This window comes from Protopterus annectens, chromosome 3.part0 (genome assembly GCF_019279795.1).
Source record: "Protopterus annectens isolate FY-2018-M chromosome 3.part0, PAN1.0, whole genome shotgun sequence".
In the NCBI taxonomy this organism is placed as follows: Eukaryota; Metazoa; Chordata; order Ceratodontiformes; family Protopteridae; genus Protopterus; species Protopterus annectens.
This window is the reverse complement of record NC_056731.1, coordinates 1,616,899,250-1,616,920,693: the sequence shown is the minus strand read 5'-3', so window position 1 is coordinate 1,616,920,693 and position 21,444 is coordinate 1,616,899,250. Positions and strand designations below refer to the sequence as shown.

At 40.4% G+C, this 21,444-nt stretch overlaps 1 protein-coding gene across 1 annotated transcript in view; it reads left to right on the top strand.

Moving 5' to 3' along the window:
• Window positions 1-21,444, top strand: part of UBR5 (ubiquitin protein ligase E3 component n-recognin 5) — a 3,965,620-nt gene that overhangs the window by 3,356,472 nt on the left and 587,704 nt on the right. The window contains exon 50 of the mRNA XM_044065648.1: window positions 16,404-16,647. Coding sequence (XP_043921583.1) covers window positions 16,404-16,647 — 244 coding nt within the window. The remainder of the gene's footprint in view (window positions 1-16,403; window positions 16,648-21,444) is intronic.

The following is a 21,444-nucleotide window of genomic DNA, read 5'->3' as shown; positions in this document are numbered from 1 at the left end:
TCTAATACCTCTGTAGGAACTCCACTTATTATTTTTGTTTTTGTTACAGGCACCCTTAGTTTGGTGACATCTCTTTCTTTTTTATGTTGCCTAAGTCATTGTGCTAAAATCTTTGTGCTCTTTAGTAACCATAAAGTAATTGCTTAAAAGCAGCCTTTTTTAAACTTGTGCACATTATCCAAATCCTCCCTTATTGTAGCTGCTTTTCTTCTTCTTCTGAGATTCCCCTTATTCTACAATAATTTAATCTGCCAGTCCATCTAAATAATTCTTATTACTTTTTTCAAGTATCTTTTTCTTATTTTTACCATGTTTTTAACTTCATTTTCTTTTTAAACCATTCATTACCTATCCCTTCTGAAGAAATCACCCCTTGTTGTATTGTGTTTTGACTCCATCAGCAAAACACTGGAGAGTTGCCTTTTAGGACAAATTCTGCTGCGGCAAACTGCCACAACAGCTGCATTTTTCAAAAAGGTGTCAGCTCAAGGAATTTGTGATGCAGTTATGTAGGCCTTAGTCAACACCTTTTATAAGCAATCAATTTCAGTATCCGTTATCAGAGCAGGGTTTACCACTGCCAGTACTGTAAGACATTCTCTGACCTCTTCTCAAGAGTATTCATTTTAATTGCTGTAGGGCGCTTCCATGGGTAATGAATTGCACAGTATCAATGAATGTTGTGTTGTACGTAGTACAGCTGTATGAGCAACTCAACATAGTGATTTATATACAAGTAGTAGAGTGGTACTGCAGAGTAAGTCAACACTCTACTGCTACCTGGCTTCATGTTTTGGCTGTGGTGTGTGAGAGCCCCAGAGACTTTGGTCCCAGTGTCCTCGGACATCTTCAGTAACTTTTTCAGTTTGCCTTTTTTAGGAGATCATTTCATTACTGCCATGACTAGCTGAGACACTTAAGCATGCTAGGGTAAGACTCCTGATCAACTTTACTGACTGAGAATTAGTGTATGTGTGTGCATTATGTGCACTTTCAGTTCTGCAGTGTAGGTGTGCTCTCTTCACCCCCCCCCCCCATCTGCGTCTCTTTACTTAAGGTTTTAGAATTCTATGCCCATTAAGGAGGGTGATTGTCTCATCCTGCATCCCTGACTTGTCTAAGGGTGTAGGATATATTATGTTGCCCACTTCATTGTCTCAGAAGCATTCTTGTTTGCGGGCACTCCTGAGTTACTAGAACAAATAAAAAGTAGTAATATAAATAGAGAACTGAAGATGATGCAGGTGAATCTCCCATTTATGATGTACACCATGCCATATTCCACAGTGCTTTATTTGATTTTAAGTCTAGGTAAAGTCTTAGTTTTCCTGACCATTGAAGAGAATGGATATTTATCATTTAGATCCATTGTTCTGGTTAAGTACATAACTCACTTCTTTTAAAAATCACTGAGTGCTTGCTCAACAGTTCCCATATGCAGTTGCTATCCAGAGGTCACTTGAAGAAGAAATCAAATGTTGCATCTTCTAACCCTTCTCTTGTGTCTTTTGCATTACTCTACCTGTAGCAGTTGTCATCTGTCCAGATCTGGAAGGTGCTACATTACTAAAGAAAGCAACTGGAATTTCAGAAGATGATTCATTGCATATGCAGTAGTTTTATTTTGAAAGAGCAGATATTTCTCCACTACCTTCTCATTGTTCATACATCTGCTCCATTTTCAGCTTTTCTTTTGCTTATTCAGAAAGCGGAGCAGTTTGCAAGTAACAGATCTTGGAAAGTCTAATGGAGAAGACTTTGACAAAGGAGTTACTACATATATTCTTTGTGATGTGCCTCCGTGATGAGTCTTGGTATCTGTCAAAAGCATCTTTGATATGCTGTCAGGGGCATCTTTTCTTTTTAGGTATTCCAAGGACTTCCAGATTCTTCCACTCAGATGCCTTTGAAGATATTTTGCCTTTTATTTTACATGTTTAGTATTAGCTGCTTTTATAGATCAGTTTCTCAGTAATGATTACCAAAGTAAATTGTTGACCTACTTGAGGTTTTGGATATTTGCTTTAGCATCCTTTTTAAGTTCTAGGTTAATATTTTACAGTGTCATATGGATGTTTTTTTTTTTTTTTGTCATCTGTTCTTTTCCTTGAAGAAAGGGCTATCATTAACTACTCCCAGCTTGATTTAGGACTTCACTGTTTAGGTTTTTTTGAACTGGGAAGGGAATATTGTACCAGGGCAGCCGCAGTAGTGCAGCGGTTAGCATTGTCACCTCACAGCAAGAGGTTCTCTGGTTCGATTCTCGGCTAGGGTGCCTTCTGTGCAGAGTCTGTATGTCCTCCCTGTGGCCGCGTGGGTTTCTTCCCACATCCCAAAGACATGCTGTAGGTGGATTGGACACTCTAAATTGGCCCTAGGTGCGAGTGCGTGAATGTGTGTGCCTTCTGTGGAAGGTTGGGTGCAGGGCTTGCAACTTGACACCGTAAAACTCCACTGCCAATCATGAGCGGACAGGTGATCTGTTGTGGAGACCCCCAACCGAGAAAAGCTGAAAGAAAAGTGTGAGCATTTCTGCATCTGCAGTCCACCTTTAAAGCAATATAAACTTAATTTTTTTTTTTGGGGGGGGGGGGGGGGGGCAGGATTTTTTTCTTCCTCCTGCGTAATCCCATGGCTCCTTACGCAGTGCTTCACATCCATTTCCAGGTCTGCTAGCCACCTCCTTTTAACTCCCCCCTCAGACTTTCTCCAATAGGACTGCGGCCGATACAGAACTTAAAGGTGTCCTAGGGGTCTGAACATTCACATCTGCCAAAGGGTCCTTATTTTTTTATGCCCTACTCTGTTACTCCAGTACACAAACGACCACAAACGATATGTGCAAGATCAGTGCAAGATCAGTCAACTGAATACCTAGATAAGGGTGGGTATAGGGAACAGGATTTTTGTTACACACAAGAGAAAAAGTACCAGGGGAAATGGAGGAAAAAATATTGAATACCCATTTACCCCGGCTATTGGTAGGTGATACACAAATATCCAATATACAACAGGACATACTTAGAATTGATGAAGTCATTAGTGAATACAATAACTTCAAAATTTTTAACTATAGTAATGTTAAATTGGATAAAGCCCATTTTGGCCTTTTGTCTAAAGGGTTAAAATTTATACCTACACCTAGGTATCGGATAGTGGACACTATCTTTGAATTTAAGCGTTTTACTAGGAAAATCAACTTAGCTGATGTTCTTCATTCCACATTGCTGCAGTCCTAACACTTGGGTAGTCCGCTGTCCCAGTCGGCCCGAATACCAAAGTATATGGCTGACGTCGGTCAAGGCGCATTAGTCTGACGTCAGGACGTCAGGGTACAAATGCGCATGACCGACGTCATATCCTCAGTCTTTTTTGCCGCATGGTCCGATGCAGAAGCAGTTTTGCGAGTGCAGGTTGGCGTTCTGAAATTTTCTGAAGTCGGAGTTTCAGACCGAATCAAAGTTGGCTAAGTACCCCGTTGGGGAATATTTTGGTTTTTTCTTGCCTCAGTATTTAACCGGATGTCAGAAAACGTAAATAACTGTATTTCTTGTGGGAAACAGATACCTCATAGGGATTACCATACCTTGTGTATACCTTGTTTAGGGCCTGAGCACGACGTTGTTCGATGTCGCTCTTGTGCTAGATTTAACAAACGCACTATAAAGAGAAGATTAGACTGTGCCAGGTTAGTTTTTGGGAAGCGTTGTAATTATAAAATGCCGCCGGATGCTCCGGCGCCCGGCCCAAAAAGCGCAAGGACAAAGCAGCAAAGCCTAGGTTGGAAGAACCGTCAGTCCCGGACGTCGGTTCTATAGAAGGCTCAGTGGAGCCGGAGGTTCTGCCAGAAGTTTCTTTGGAGTCTCAGGGAGAGACTTTACTGTTACAAGATGTGTCCTCTCAGGAGGTAGGCCAGGCTGAAGGGGCTTCTCAGGTGGCTGTTCTCCCTCTCTTCCTAAGGTGGTTAGGCCCTCCCTTCTGTTTCCAAGGCTTCTTTGAGAGGCAGGCCAGGTTTAACTTCAGTGGGGTCTCTCCTAGTTCTTCAGGATCTTTGCCTAAGAAACATATGCTTAAAATGGCAGAAGATTTGATTACTATGATTAGAGGTTCTATGCCCCTCCTGATAAGAGGCCTAGGGTGGAACCTGAGCTTGAGAGTTTTGAGCAGTGTTCGAGGCTTCTGAGTCTTCGGCTGAAGACTTGCAGGATTATCCTCCTTATTCTGATTCTGATGTGGATGATTCTACTCCTTGCTTCTCCTCCTGAGGATTTTTCTTTTCAGAGACTCTTCATTCCATGAGGGAGCATTTTAAATGGGAAGGTCAAGATTTCTCTGATTCCAGGAAGAGGCTTAGGGAATTTTGTTTTACCCCAGCACAGGCCTTTAGCTATACCTCCTGTTCTGGATGTGGTGGAAGATGTTTTGCAGAGGCTTCCCTGAACCCTGATTCTTTGCCTCCTGCCCCAGTTAAACCAGATAGGTATTATAGGGTGCCTGAAGCTCATAAGTATCTTTTTAAGAGTCCTAGGGCAGACCCAGAAACTGTTTCTCAGGGGCCTAAAGGTGTTAAGGCTTCTGTTGTTAAAAATCCTGTTCCTCCTGATAAAGAGGCAAGGGCTTTGGATAGATGGGGAAAGAAGGTGTATACTTCTTCCACTTTAGCCATGAGGGCTTTGAATTGCCAGTTCCACATGTTAAAATATCAAAATGATCTCCTTTCACAATTGAAGTCTAAGGTAGATGCTCTGGCGGAAGGTATTGAGTGTAAGGAGTTGCAAGATTTAGTTCATGTGTCTGAACAGGTGGGTAAGCATTCCTTGCAATGTGGTTTTGATGCTGTGCAGGCCTCTTCGAGGGTGGCTGCCACTGGTTCTGTTCTTCGTAGGCACGCCTGGCTGAGGGATCAGAATTTAGCTGAGCATGTTAAGACAAGGATTTTGGATGCTCCGTTACAGTCTGACGTGTTGTTTGGTTCGCCTGTGGAAGCAGTTTTAAAGAAAATGGAGGACAAGGCTAAGTCTATGCAGACTGTCAAAGATTTTTTGCAGGTTCAGCCTCCGAAGTTTAGTAGAAATTGGCCTACTAAGGGATGGACATATCCTGCTTATGATTCCCAGTCTAGGGGTAGGTCTAGGCGTGGTAGGGGCAGAGCTCAAGGTTCTTTTAGGCCTAGAACAGGGAGTTCACCTGCTCAGTCTTCTGGTGAGGGCAGGGGTCAGTCCTTTCGTAATCAGACCCAATGACCTGCCTTTTCAGCTGCCAGTGCTTTCTCGTCTGGCAGCACCTTTGGGAGGAAGGCTGGCACTTTTCAAAGAAAATTGGAGTTTAATTACCCAAGACAGATGGGTATTGGATATCTTTCACCACGGTTACAGGTTTTATTTCCATACCTTGCCTCCTTTCAAAGGCATGCCAGACATTCCTCCTCTACAAAGAAAAGAGGCTCACAAGCAAATTTATCTGTTACTCCAAATAGGGGCCATTCAGCCGGTTCCTGTGCCAGAAAGGGGCCTAGGATTTTATTCTCGCCTGTTCCTAGTACCAAAGAAGGGGAACACGTGGAGACCAATTTTGGATTTATCTCTCCTCAACACTTATCTGGACATTCCCAAGTTCAAAATGTTGACGTTACAACAGCTTTTACCTCTGCTGGGCAAAGATCACTGGATGGTAACTTTAGATCTCAAGGAGGCTTACCTTCATGTACCTATCAGACTAAGTTGCAGGAAGTATCTGCGTTTTCGAGCTAGAATTCCCATTATCAGTTCTATGCATTGCCCTTTGGCTTATCTACTGCGCCCAGAGTATTCACAAAGGTTCTGGCTCCAGTGATAGCTTACTTCAGGCTAAAAGGAATACAAATCTATCCTTACTTGGGCGACTGCCTGATTCTGGCTCAAGAAAAGGAAGACCTTTTACAGCATTTGGAATATTTGATAGCAGTGCTAAGATGCCTGGGGTATTCTGTGAACGAAATAAAGTCCAGTCTAGTACCCTCTCAAGACATGTGCTTTCTGGGTGTGAGACTGAATACAGCAACCCAGATGGCCTTTTTAACCCCGGACAAACAAAAGAATCTTTCCCTTTACTTCCATCAACTATCTCTTCAGTCCGGGCTGACTGCAAGGACAGTCCTTCAAGCCTTAGGGTTCATGGCATCTTGTATTCTGGTGCTTCCCAATGCCAAACTGCATATGAGGAAGCTGCAATGGTATCTCAAAAATGTATGGACACAGCACTGCCAGGATTTGGACACTGTCATTCAAATAATACCTTGCATTCAAAAGGAATTTTTGTGGTGGGCTCAGGAATGTCACCTAAACAAGGGACTCTCTGTGACCCGGCCAGAGGCGAGTCAGATTCTAACGACAGATGCCTCAGACATAGCTTGGGGAGCTCATCTGAATGGAAAGTGGATACAAGACAAGTGGCCTGCCAGACTACAGCATCTACATATCAACATGAAGGAGATGTTAGCAGTCCAGTTTGCATTAATGGCTTTCAAGGAGTTACTTCTTCCAGGGCAGGTGTTGATTCTAACAGACAACACAACTGTCATGTGGTACATCAACAAGCAAGGGGGAACACATTCTTACCCTCTATGCAGGCAAGCAATGATTTTATGGGAGACTGCGCTCAGCTTGCAACTAACTCTTCAGGCAAGGTTTCTGCCGGGAGCACAGAACTCCTTAGCAGATGTGTTAAGCAGGCAAATCATGGATCCCCACAAGTGGAAACTGGATCTTCATGTATTTCGGAAATTGACAGTGTCATGGGGAACTCCAGACATAGATCTGTTCGCTTCTCCACTAAACCACCAGCTGCCAAAGTTTTGCACGAAAGGTTTCATCACACAGCTTGGAAAGTGGATGCTCTTTCTTTCAGTTGGAAAAATCTTCATGTGTATGCTTTTCCACCTCTGCCTCTTCTCCCAAAGGTACTCCTAAAGGTCAGACAAGACAAGCCAAGGATGATTTTAATAGCTCCAGATTGGCCTCGGCAACACTGGTACCCATTACTGAGGAGTCTGGTAAGGAAGCCTCCATGGCCTTTACCTTTGATTCCACACCTATTGTCTCAGAGGGACGGTCATCTACTCAATGTCAAGCTTCACTCTCTTCATCTAACAGCCTGGCATATTCTGTTTTGAAACACAGCAGGTCTCAACTTCCTCAACAAGTTTTGAATGTGATTATGGAAGCCAGAAGACCTAGTACAAGGAAAGTGTACGCAGAAAAATGGAAGAGATTTTTATTTTGGAGTGCAGCAAAGAATTTGGAGGTTTCTGAGCCTAATTTGAGTGTGGCTCTTCAATATCTTACTGAGTTATTGGACAAAGGTTTGTCTTTCTCTTCCATTAAGATTCATGCTGCAGCAATTTCAGCTCACTATGATTGTGACCCACCACTGTTTTCTCATCCTTTGTTCAAGCAATTTCTTAGAGGGGCAAAGAATATAAGACCCCCACGTAGAGCTCCTACTCCTGCTTGGGATCTCAATTTTGTGTTGGAGAAACTTACTCTACAACCTTTTGAGCCTCGGCTACTGCTGAGTTGAAATATTTGTCATGGAAGACTGCTTTTTTGTTGGCCATTACTTCTGCAAGAAGGGTTTCTGAATTGCAGGCCCTTATGGCGGTTGAGCCTTTTTTGATTTTCCATAAGGATAGGGTATCATTACGTACTAATCCTTCCTTTATGCCTAAGGTGGTTTCTAGTGTGGCTTTAAACCAAACTATTCATTTGCCTACTTTTTATGCAGATCCCCAAAATAAGGGGGAAAAGATTTTGCACACTTTAGATGTACACAGGCAGTTGCGTTATTATTTAAGCAGGACTAAGGATTTTAGGCAGTCTCAGCAGTTGTTTGTTTCTTTTGCTTTGAGTTCTCAGGGCAAGCCAGTGTCAAAACAAACTATTTCTAAGTGGATTGGGTTTTGCATTGCATTTTGTTATTCCCATCATGGCAAGGAGATTCCAGCTGGGATTAGGCCTCATTCCACTAGGGCTACTGCCACTTCAACAGCTTTTCTAAGGGGGGTGGCAACTAAGGATATTTTGGAGGCAGCTACTTGGAGTTCAGTGCATACTTTCTCTAAGCATTACCACCTTCCTCTGTACTCTAAATCTAGGGCTGGTTTTGCCACGGCTATTTTGCAGGGCATGTTGACAGCTCCTGCTTCTTTATGATTTGCCAGCCTCCCTTACCTCTGCTTTGGGATTCTACCCAAGTGTTAGGACTGCAGCAATGTGGAATGAAGAACATAGTACAGTTTTGTACCTACCATAAATGTAGATGTTCAAGATCCACATTGCTGCAGTCCAATTTACCCTCCCTCCTTCCCCTCTGTGTTTAGGGGTGGTTGTGTGGGTGGGGTTATACTCTTGTAAATTTGTATATATTGTATATATATTTGGTGCAGGAGTGTTTGGTGTTTTTTGGTTTTGGCCTTATCTTTTTAGGGTCTTCTGACATCTGGGGCAAGAAAAGACTGAGGATATGACGTCGGTCATGCGCATTTGTACCCTGACGTCCTGACGTCAGACTAATGCGCCTTGACCGACGTCAGCCATATACTTTGGTATTCGGGCCGACTGGGACAGCGGACTACCCAAGTGTTAGGACTGCAGCAATGTGGATCTTCGAACATCTACATTTATGGTAGGTACAAAACTGTACTTTATGTTTAATGATAAGCAAGGGCACAATGTTGATACAGGTAATGTCCTGAGGAAAAAAAGTACATTTATTCCATCTAGTAACCCTGTGGTGACCATTTTTGAGAATAGAGTTACTAAGGAGTTATACAATGTTAGTAAGAACCAAAATAAAAAGAAATACCAAACATGTAATAATTTAACCACAGAGGAAATACGAACCTTGAACCTTCTTAAGCAGGATAAAAGTATCAGAGTCATGAAACCCGATAAAGGTGGTGGCATTGTGATTTACGATGCCACCACTTATAGTGCTCATATTCATAATATACTACACAAATCGGGTAATTACACCGTTATTTCGTTGAACGAAGTTAACATTGCCCATAGAAGGATTGATATGTACTTAGAGGAATATTTATTAGATGAAAGAATCAATAAGGAATTGTATGACTTCTTAAAAGTGGATTTTCCTATTCTTCCTACAATTGTGGGCATTCCCAAAGTCCATAAGGATCATCTCAATCCACCTTTTCGCCCGATTATTTCGGGCAGTAAGTCCAAAACCTTCCCTATTGGGGTATATATTGATACTACTTTGAAGTTTATATACAGCAAATTAGGACACTTAGTTAAGGATTCTTGGGAATTCTTACGGAACTTCCCAGTTAACAACTATAGTCCAGACATTTTATTTTGTTCTATTGATGTAGTGGACTTATTTAGTTGTATCCCTGTTGAGGAAGGTTTGGAATCATTCAGCAGAAGTCTTAGCAAATATACAAACTTTAGTTGGGACAAAATCTCCTTATTAGTGGACCTCATGAGTTTGGTATTAGAAAATAATTTTATTTTCTATGAGGGAGAATTATTCAAGCAAACCAGAGGAGTAGCCATGGGGGCAGCTTGTGCCCCCATGTTTGCAAATCTGGTTATGCTGGATTGGGAAGAGAACAATGTTTTCTCTAGTACATACATTGGAAATATTGGCTATTATTCCCGCTTCTTGGATGATGTGTATATCCTGTGGAAAGGAGATAGTAATACATTTGAGTCCTTTGTGAACTATATTAATTTCAGTAGTAATTTTTTGAGATTTACTTACACAACAAGTAAAGAAGGGGTACCTTATTTAGATACACTTATTACCCATGACTCAGAAGGATATAAGTCCATTATTTTTAGGAAGTCGACATTCAGCAACTCATATCTGGATTACTGTAGTTGTCATCCTATTAAATTGAAGATGAATATTTATAAAGGCCAGTGCATTAGGGCCATTAGAATGACCTCTAGATATAATGATATGTTGGATGAAATTAAGTTCATTTCTTCTTTATTTGGTGATCGAGGTTATGATTCCAAAATTATGGACAATATAAGTAGTTTTGTTATTAGTCAGTGGGGTAAAAAGTATAGTTTATTATTGGGTTCAAATGTGAATAGTACAACAGATATTCACCTCACTGAATTAAATTCGGTTAGCTCAATAAATCAATCACATATAGTTGAGAAGAAAACTTATAATAGATCTTTTATCATTGAATACGGATTATTTAGTAAAATTATTAAGGACATTGTACTTAGGAATTGGCGTATACTTACTGATTCCCAGACATTGGTAGATGTAGTTGGTCCGAGTCCCCACTTTGTGTACGAGATGGGTAGTAATTTGAAACGCATATTGGAGAAAGGCAATGTTAATGGTCATAACAAGAAGTATGCAAATGACTCACATACGACTAAATGTGGGACTTGTAATCAGTATTTTGCAATTAATGAGAGCTATAGTTTTATTTTAAAAAATTACAATAATTTAAAATTATATCCCTCTAAAGGTAATTGCAGAACAACTATGTTGGTATATATCGCAGTTTGCTCAGCTTGCCATAGTTATTACATAGGAAAGACTGAGAGGCAGCTGAGGCAGCGGATATATTCACACTTTTATTGTATAAAAAAGAATGACACAAAAAATGCATTGTCTAGGCATGTTATGGAATTTGGAATAGATCATACTTTTAAATTTTTCATTTTAGAATCAGTTATTTGTAACCCTAGAGGGGGCAACATCAAAAATTATTTAGCGTATAGGGAATTGTGGTGGCAAGTTTATACTGATGCCACCACGCCCCCAGGAATTAATGATTATCTGTCCATTAAATCTTTACTTTACATGGACAGACAATACATATTGTCATTTATATATGTATGTTTTTTATCTCACTTGTTTAGATGTTATTTGTGGTAATTGTGATATGTCCCTTTTAATATTTATTGATGTGCTGCTTTGTTTTTGGCGCCAAATCAACTATTTAAAGGTTTTGCATCAGTTATTACTTTGTTCTGATGAAGCTCGGTTTTCGAGTGAAAGCGCTCAACCATATGTATTTGTGTGTTTATTAAACACTCTTGGTTTTAATCAACAGAGTTTTTTTATACTTCCTGGCTGAATTTACTGCGAGAGGTTGCAGGTAGCGTGTTGGATATACTGCTCGTTTTGTTATACTATCTAGTTGTACCAACTCGCATCTTTCTTGTTCTAGCACCAAGAGGTAATAAGCACAACAAAACAAAAATAATGTAAATTGTTTATTAATCCCAGACCAGCTTCGGCAAACCTGCCTTCCTCTGTGCGATATATGACAAAAAGCCCATATAATCATACCATTTAAATAGTACAAATCCTCCAATGAAAAGTCAGCCGCACATATTATGTTATTTCCTATAGCAATTGTTAACATTTACCTAAAAAGTAAACAGATAATAATGAATGTCAACATCTTATAGACTATAAATCACAAATTTTATAGATTTTTATAAATTTCAGAAGTGATCAGTGATCCCCGGTGAAAAAGACCCTCCAGTATTATAATCCAATATTTCTCTTTTCTATTTAGAATAAAATGCCAGCCCTGTCTATTACTTCTATTGTCATGAATCCTATCTATAATCATAAAGTAAAACTGGGCACTACCATGAACAGTACAATGTCTATATAGTGCATTCGTCAACCTTTTCTTGCGTATGTCACTCCGATGCTCAGACATACGAAGATGCAAGGGACGTGATGTCTGCCCTATATAGAAGGCCGAACTGGTGCATGTCACGAAGTATATTACCCAGTCTGTTCCACAGTTCCCCAAAAATCTGGTATCAAAAACTGACTGGTATTCTTACTAATGAATTGTTTGGACTTAAATATATACTGACACGAGGAACAGTGGCCAGTTGCCCAGCAATCTATCCCCAGTAATAGTAATTTGATGATATTCCGCACCCCCTGTGCTAGTACATTTGAAATGGTAAAAATGCGATACCAATGTTTTTCCCCTTTTTATATGAAAACTGACAATAGGTGCCAAGGGCATGATGCAACTCATCATTAGCCAAAAGTATATTCCAATGTTTAGAAATTACCTTCCAAATCAGATTGATATTGCACCCATAAGTGGTTACAAATCTAATATTATCAGATTACGCCCCCTGTGTTTTTTCCTTGTATTCCAGTAATTGCATCCTGTCCACATCTGAGGCTCAATTACTGGCAGCTGTGATATCCTGTTGTTTATACCCTCTAACTCTAAATCTATTAATAAGATCTTGTTGTGATGTAGTGTAATCGTCCGTTGTGGAACAGATTATTTTTATACGTAAGAACTGGGACTTGGGGATGTTGCGAATGGTATGGCTTGAATGCATGCTGGCGGCAAAAAGCAAGTTATTATACTGGGGATACTTGCGATACACCTGAGTTCTGAGTGTATTATCAGAATTTCTGATAACTGTCACATCAAGAAAATTGATTTGATGGTAATCCGAATTTAGTGTAAACTCTATTCCCCATTTATTATCGTTCAAATACTGAATGTATTCCAATAGGTATTGCCTATCAGCTCACCAGACCAACCAGCAATCATCCAAGTACTTCCTGCAAATATCCAGTTCGTCTATATAAATATTGTGAGTAGGGTCATATATCAGCTGTTCCTCAAGATATACCATGAATGGGTGCAAAATATGCACCCACTGCAGTACCCTGGGGTTGCCAGAAACATTCACCCTGGAAGTAAAAAACATTCTTACTGAGTACATGCTCCGGCATACATATTAATAATGTATTAAAACCGGCTGAATACAGATTAGCTTGATCCAACCAGTAATGTAAAGTCTGGAGCCCAGCCCAGTGGGGAATGTTATTGTATAAAACCTTTACATCATGGGTAGATAGAAGCCAATCTGGCTCCAATTGGATATCTGATAATATCTTAAGAAATTGTGTCATAGCCTGTATTCTAGCACAAATCAAATTTAGTAGAGGCTTCAGATATTGGGTCAGAAATACAGAAAGAGGCTCAGTCAAAGAACTTCTACCGGAAACTATTGGTCTACCCGGGGGTTTTGTCAAGGATTTGTGTATTTTTGGTAATAAGTATAATATCTGTTTCTGTGCATCTGAAACAGTCAAATATAATCTCACAGATTCCAAAATAATACCTTCATCGACAGCCTTATTTAGGAAAGAGTCAATTTCCCTTTTGAAATTAGGTGTGGGGTCAATAGGCATACACATATAATGTCGAGGGTTGGACAGCTGTCCATTTCCCTCGCCTAGATAATAACCCGTATTCATGATGACTACCGCCCCTCCCTTATCAGCTGGTAATATTAGAATATTTTTATTATCCTTTAATGCCAGTAAGGCCTGTCGTTCCCCAACCGTGAGGTTATGACCAAGTGGAGTGTATTGACCCAATCCAAAGTGAATATCTCTGAGCGCAGCCTGTTGGCATATAGATACGTGCTTATTCATAGGAGGCATATAGTCAGACTTTAAAAATTTAAAGTCAGTCGATCTTTGAGAGGCATCTCTAGAGCCAAAAAACAATCTTAAATTTAGTCTGCGACAAAAATCATGTACATCAGTAACCAAACTAGTTTCATCAACAAAAAAGCCCACAGTGTGTAGTTTAAGCTTTTATTGAGAAGTTGTTTCTGCTCAGCGGTAATTTCAACATTAGAAATGTTAAGAATGTTGTAATCAGCATCCCCTACTGTGACATTAGAGTCTGAAGCAAACCCTCCACTGTGTCTATTTGTATGTTTTCTCCCACCCCTCCTCCTGCCATATCTAAAGGGTGGTCTGAACTACGCTGTTTCTTTGGGTCAGGTGAGTCCCGTACATTAGCACACTCCATGTCCGTAGCTGAGGACTCCTCAGCAGAAGTACTGATATTCCCTGTTTTCCTAAGTATAGACCTGGGTCTCTTTCTGTTGCCCCCCCCCCCCCCCAATAGACCTGTTGGTCTCAGAAAACCTAACAATTTTCTGAGAATCAAAGGGTTTATGTTAATCCATCAGATCCCTGTTAAACTTCCATATTTTCTTGTCTTTAATTTGCTTCTCAAAAGTAAATAGCTCCCTTGTGAGTTTATTAAGACAGAGTATTGAGATTGACCTTCATACACTTTGTTCCCCACACAAATTCTTCACTTCTTCAATATTCCCATCTATCTTCATGCATTCATAATATGAACTTAAAATATGAACAAATGACATAGGTGCATTTTGTTGTGCAAGACTCCACTCCTGCAACAACAATTCATCCATCTTGCCCACAAGACTCTAAGGCCTCTAGGTGTAATATCTTTGCTTTGGTAAGCTTTAAAAAGCTTGAGGTGGCAGATGTTTGTCCGTAATGTTTTCATACTCTTTCCTAGTTTATTAAAAGCCAGATTGCAGCCATCAACTGGATCAATGTTGTGTTCATCAGTATTATTGTCATTTTCGTTAGAAGTGCCAAAAACACGTATATCATTTTTATCGGCACAAAGACCCTTCAAAAATGCCTCATAATCCATGGCTATAAGCTCACAATCTATTGGTTTGTACCCCACATACCTAAATAATACAAAAATACTCAGCATCCATCTACCAATGTTACACCAGAGGACTAATAATCTGCTCCAAAATATGCCCCAAGGGTGCTATATTACTTATGAACAAATAACAAGTATGTGAGAGATATATCCAGATACCTCCCTCACCATACAAATGTTCCTAATAGAATACGAAAGTTCAACAGGGACTAGACAAAAAAGACAAAAATCCATTTGCCCCTATATATTACTATTGAAAAGTGTCCCTATATCAATAGAGACCAAAAAAGAAAAATATCAGCTATTATAAACAGGGCTATTTGTTTCAACTAGGGCCATACAAAGGCACCCCCGTCTTTGCAACTCATATTATAGGGACAATAAATAAGTATGTTTCAATATAAAGATAGTCCCAGTTATTAAACATGATGGCTTATAATTAAGAACCATGTGGGATTGCTATTATCATAACACAGGGACACACTGCGACCCAGTGTTATCCCCCTTCAAAGCATCATATGTCCAGACAATAGAACAGGCTGCGCTAAAATAGCTGCCTATAACATTCAGATATTCCCTCACTGCCAAACATATACTTATAAATAGCAGTATGTGTTCAGACACATTCTGACTAATTGCAACATCCGAATATATAACATATTACAAAGCAACTTAGAAAACAGCCACATGATTTTCAGTTACTCATTTCCTATATCCAAACATGGAAAATCAAAGCAATTCACCAGTATTGAACACAAAAAGCAGTCATATAACATTTGTATGCAGGTGTTGCCACCATACTATGTATTCCAAGCACTAAATTGTATCTACTGTGACCACAGTAAAAAGTAAGATGTCTGCTTCCTTATTCAACCGCCATGGTCAACAAAACTGATCCCAATTATTTTCCTGCACAACAAATAAATGTTGAGACCAATGTAGTCCCACACAGGATGGTATTCCCACGCTAGTGCCTGTATAGTCAATAATTGAACGCCAAACCATAAATAAAATATATGTGACTGGTGAGACTTAATAGTAATACACCAAACAAATCAAGCCAGAGGTAATATGTAAACAGCCAAACTTCCATTACAAAAAAGTAATACACATATAGTCACCATACTGTCCAAAGATATATATCTCAAACATTAAGTTGCTCCATATTATATTGCGACCAAAATGAGTGCTGAAGATATCGACATTATTATCCAGTCTTCAATATCAGAGAATGCTAGTCCCAACTGTTCGCCAGCTATTTATGCATTCCATACAGTTCCACAATCGATGTTGATCCGGTGAGGGCCCACAAATAGGTGTAATCCCAAAGCAGAACCTGTACTGTTAGGTAGAGCACCAAGCACTCGAGGCAATGTAAAAATGACGAGGCTAGATTTTAGTTCACCACAACACGTACATGATTTTAAATCATACCAGACGTAACATAAGGTAAACTTGCATTACAAACAAAAGTTGGCAAATATAACCCCCATATCAGACAAAAATATGTCCCAAGCCCTCAATCTCTTTTTTTGGTGGATGTTCTTTGTATGTTGTCTACTGACTGAGTTCCTCTTACATTTCTTGTTTTATTTTAGGAACTTATTTTAACCTTTGTTGTGTCGTATATCATTTTGTATGTACAACTTTTATAATCCGTGTTAATAAAATGATTTATTCCTTTTTTCTGAGTACTATTTTTAGTAGGGAAGCACTTTGAAAGTGTTTTCTGAAATAATTCACTTTTCATGTTTAACATTCCTCTGCTGTGAGATACCTAATTAGAAGTAACTAAGTACAAGTGTAACATTGTATTGTTTTTGGTAACAGATACTCTGTAGTAATGTTTTTTTTATTTTAATGCCAGGTTGACAGAGATCGAGACCTGTTAATTCAACAGACAATGAGACAACTGAACAACCACTTTGGTCGCAGATGTGCTACAACCCCAATGGCAGTGCACAGAGTAAAAGTTACTTTTAAAGACGAACCAGGGGAGGGCAGTGGTGTAGCACGAAGTTTTTACACTGCTGTTGCTCAGGCATTTTTATCAAATGAAAAACTGCCTAACTTGGACTGTATTCAGAATGCCAGTAAAGGAACTCACACGAGTAAGTGAAATTTGACAAGCATTGCTCATACCTGAAGAATGATGTATTGTACTTTTGTCCATACCACTTATCCATTTTATATGCTTTGTTTTGCATTTCTGTCCACCAGCTTTGCCAAGGAGCACAGAACTAGATTTGTGGTAAAGCTGAAAAGCAGTTCACAGCCCCAGCTTTGCTGATTCTGTGACCAGTAATGAAAAATGGATTGTTTTTATCTTAACAGTAGTACCTGTAGTACAGGAAACAAAAAATGCATACATTTTCATCTGCTTTTTGAGGCTGTTATAATCAAGTCCCCATACTGGCACAGGCTAATCATTTGGCCTGCATGCTGAGGTTAGGGGATTATGCACTATGTTTTATCCATGTACTGTTTCACATGTACTGCTTGCTTATAGATCTAATGTGGTATACCTTTTTTAACTTTGTACCACATTATAATTATTTTTCAGATTTTGTTAATGGCTAGAGTGCTTTGTATAAAAAATGTTGTGCAGTACATCACTTTAAGATAGACAGTTTGTATTGAAGACGTGTTCTCAGGAAGAATTGAGAGGATTAAGGAAAATGAGACAAAATGCCAGACTTACATTATTGTAAATGAGTTTGGTACTATTGATTGACAGGGATTAGTCACTGAAAATTGACTTAAAATGGTATCTGTTTAAGACCCTAAGTACATCATAAAATGTTGGGACTAATGTCATAGAAGAGACGCTCACATTTTTAGCAAAAGGTAAGCAACCTTTTTTGGGAAGGAAGTTGTGAAATTGAAGAGAAATTCCATCAGTAAGCTGGTCTGGAATGCTTTTCTCTGGTTTTATAAAGCTTGCTTGGTACCATTTGCGCTAAGTCCTTAAGTGAACTAGACTTATAGAAACTGAAAATGCTTGGAGGACTTTGGTAGAATGGAGTTTAGTGGCCCATGCCCCTAACTCCTTTACTGAAGAAAGACAACACAGAAGAAGCTTATATTTATCAAGATTTCAAGGTTGCTTTTAAAGCTGTGCATAGTTCCGCTGCTAAAGACTGAAGTCACAAGTTGTATTTGTGATTATTTCTAGGTTACTTTTAAACTAGTGATGTTCTGTAGTCCTATCTCGCCTTCATTCTTACATATGAGTTTGAAGCCGATCCTTGGCTCCGACTTGGCCGATTACAAAACTCGAAGTCTCTCAGTTGGCTTGTGGCAAGGTATCCCATAGTGCACTAGTAAGAATCCCTGGATCTCATTTGCCGCGTCTACAAGTTCAGAAGTGCTCTCTTTCTTGGCCGTGGCTAAGTTGGATTTTTTCTACATTATTATTGTTCATGGTGATATATTTGGCATATATTATTAGCTTAGTTTGTATAGATTAGTCATGGTTATTATAGGTAGGAAAAAGTGGTGTGTTTTTGCATTTTTGTGAAGTTTTTATTGAGAACTTGTTGGCCGTTGCTTTTGCAGGCCCGATGTTCGTCGTGTTTCACTGTTGCAGTCATCACTTTTGGGTTATCTGCTTGCAGTAGCCCTCAGTCGGCCTGATTAACAAAGTCTTGGGTCCTGTGTCGGTTGCTGTCCCTTCTTCCATGACATTAGATCGTCAAGGTTATAAAATATGCAGCCGACGCCATTACATCAATCTTTCTTGCCGTGCAGCGCCTGAAGCAGAAGCAGTTCTCAAGTGCCGGTCGGCCGACTCCTGAAATTATCGTTTTAGAGTTTCAGAACCGAAGTCTTCAACTAAAGCTAAGTACCCTGTTGGGGAAACTTTTTCTTGCTCCTTACCGATGTCAGTAAATGTTAATAATTGCATTACTTGTGTAAAGCAAATACCTCATAAAGATTTTCATTCGTACTGTATTCTTTGCCTAGGCCCTGACCACGATGTACCGTGCTGCCGGTTTTGTGCTTTATTTAATCAGCATACTATCCGTCGTCGGTATATTTTCGCCTCTAAACATTTCGGTTCTCTGTTTAATTATCCAGAAATGTCATAGGTTAGCCATCCGACTACCGGGATTTCGAAAAAAACGCAAGGATAAAGACAGAGACAGGCCGTCGAGGTCCAAAACTGCCAGCGATGCTTCTCCTAAGCCTGTCGCCAGTTCGCTGGTACTCAGTGATGCGCTTTCGCAGCCCCTGATACCCGCTACTTCTGATTCGCAGGCCTCTACTGAGACCCATTCGGAGTCCGGTATGCCGCAAGATGCTTCAACTATGGAACCTGCGGATGTGTCTACCTTGGATAAGTCCGGAGCCGCTGTGCAGGCATCAGCTTCTGAGGTGTATTCAGGCCTATGGACTTGCATATTAAATCGACACCTCCTTCTTTTAGGCCTAAATCTCGAACCATGCCTAAAAAAACGACGCCCAGGCCGCATGCTCAGGCCTCTGTGCCTAGAAACCAAATGATAAGAATGGCTGAAGATCTTATAACTCTAATCAGGGGAAGCCAGCCTCCCCCTTCTAAGAGACCTAAGACTGAAGTTGCTTATGAATCTTCTGACCAGGATTCTGATTTTTCTTATTCTTCTGATTATCTGGATTTGCCCTTATCTACTTATGAGGATTCTGATGCAGAGGACTCTATTCCCTCTGCTTCCCCTTCAGACGATTTTTCTTTTGGTGAAACCTTACATACTCTAAGGGAGCATTTCCACTGGGAAAGCCAGGATTTTTCTGATTCAAAAAATAGGGTTTTCTTACTCCTGCCTCAGCATAGGCCTTTAGCTATTCCTCCTGTTCTAGACATTGTTGTTGATGCTTTTTCAGAATCTTGTTTGGCCCCTGATTCTTTTCCTACTGCTCCCAGAAACCCTGACAGGTATTACAGGATTCCTGCTTCACACAAGTTCCTTTTTAAAAATCCTGTTGTGGATCCAGTGACTATTTCACAGGGACCCAAGGGCATTAAGGCTTCAACTGCTAAAAATCCTACCCCTTCTGATAGAGACTCCAGGGTGCTGGATAGATGGGGTAAGAAGGTTTACACTTCTGCAACCTTGGCCAATTAGGGCTTTAAACTGCCAGTTTTCATATGTTAAAGTATCAACAACATGTTATTGGATTGCTTAAACAGGAAATTATGTTGATTCCTGACTGTGCAGAAAATAAAGAATTACAGGATTTAATGCATTCTGCTGAACAGGTTGGAAAACATATTTTGCAATGTGGATTTGATTCTTTAGAGGCGTCTTGCAGGGCTGCTGTTACTGGTTCTGTGCTCAGAAGGCATGCTTGGCTTAAGGAGCAATCTTTACCTGATCATGTTAAAGCTAAACTGTTGGATGCTCCCTTAAATCAGGACCGCCTGTTTGGCAACAAGGCTGAGGAAGTTCTTAAAAAGATGGAAGATAAAGCTAAATCTATGCAAACTGTTAAAGGTTTCTTACAGGTTTAGCCTCATAGATTTAGTAGGCACTGGCCGTTTAAGAATTGGTTCTTTCCAGCCTCTTCAAGGTCTTCTCAAGCCAAACCCAGACATAGCAGAAACCCCAGGTTTCAGTCTCAGGGGACACACAAGACTAAGCAGTGGGGGGGGGGGGGGTTCCGCACGCAAATCAGGGAAAACAGTCTCAATGACTTGCTTCTAAAACTTCCAAGCACTTCCCAACTGAATGCTCCTTTAGGCAGAAGCATTGGTCTGCAGGCCAAAAACTGGGAACTCATTACCCAGGACAAATGGGTTTTAAATGTAGTGTCTCAAGGATGCAGATTTCACTTCCACACCTTACCAACACCAAGCGGTTGGCCAGATCTACCCCCAAATCAGTGGGCAGAGGCCCAAAATCAAGTACTCTCTCTCTCTTAAGCATGGTGGCTATTCAGTTGGTACAAGAAGAGGAAAAGGGACAAGGATTCTATTCGAGGCTTTTCCTGGTACCCAGAAAAGGCAGTACACGGTGTCCTATCCTGGACCTTTCTACTTTAAATACCTTTCTGGTGATTCCAAAATTCAAGATGCTGACTCTTCACCAGCTGCTTCCTATGCTAGGCAAAGATGCATGGTTGGCAACACTAGACTTAAAAGCAGCATACCTGCACATCCCTATCAGGGAGCTTCAAAGCAGGTGACATGCACTATCATTTCTCTGCACTGCCTTTTGGGTTATCTATTGCGCCCAGGGTATTCACAAAGTGCCTAGCTCCGGTCATTGCATTCTGCAGGCAAAGATATATTCAAATATACCCATATCTGGATGATTGTCTAATTCAGGCAGAAAGCCAGGACATACTTCTGAATCATCTGGCCTTTGTTCAAAGGGTACTGACTTGTCTGGGGTACACCATAAATGAAAAGAAATCATACCTGGTACCCTGTCAACAAATTATATTCCAGGGAGCAAGCTTGAATACAACTTCCCAGATGGCTTTCCTCACGCCAGAGAAATGGATTCATTTGACAGCCTACTTCAAACAAGTGGCCACAAAACCCAGTTATCTGCAAGGTAAATACTGCAATCCTTGGGTTCATGGCCTCCTGCATTCTTCTAATTCCATATGCAAGACTGCATATGAGGAAACTGCAATGGTATCTGGAAAGCCTATGGTGTCAGCATTCACAGGATCTAGAAGCAATGATTCCTATCATACCTTACATAAGCCTAGAGTTCCTTTGGTGGGCAGAGACCTGCCACCAAAACGGGACTATCATTCACAATACCCCCTGCTGCCCAAACCTTAACAGACGCATCAGTCTATGCATTGGGGGCCCACCTGGCGGGGAAGTGCATTCAGGGCAAATGGAACCAAAGTCAAATGCATCTGCATATCAACCAAAAAGAAATGTTAGCTGTACAGAATGCTCTGACGGC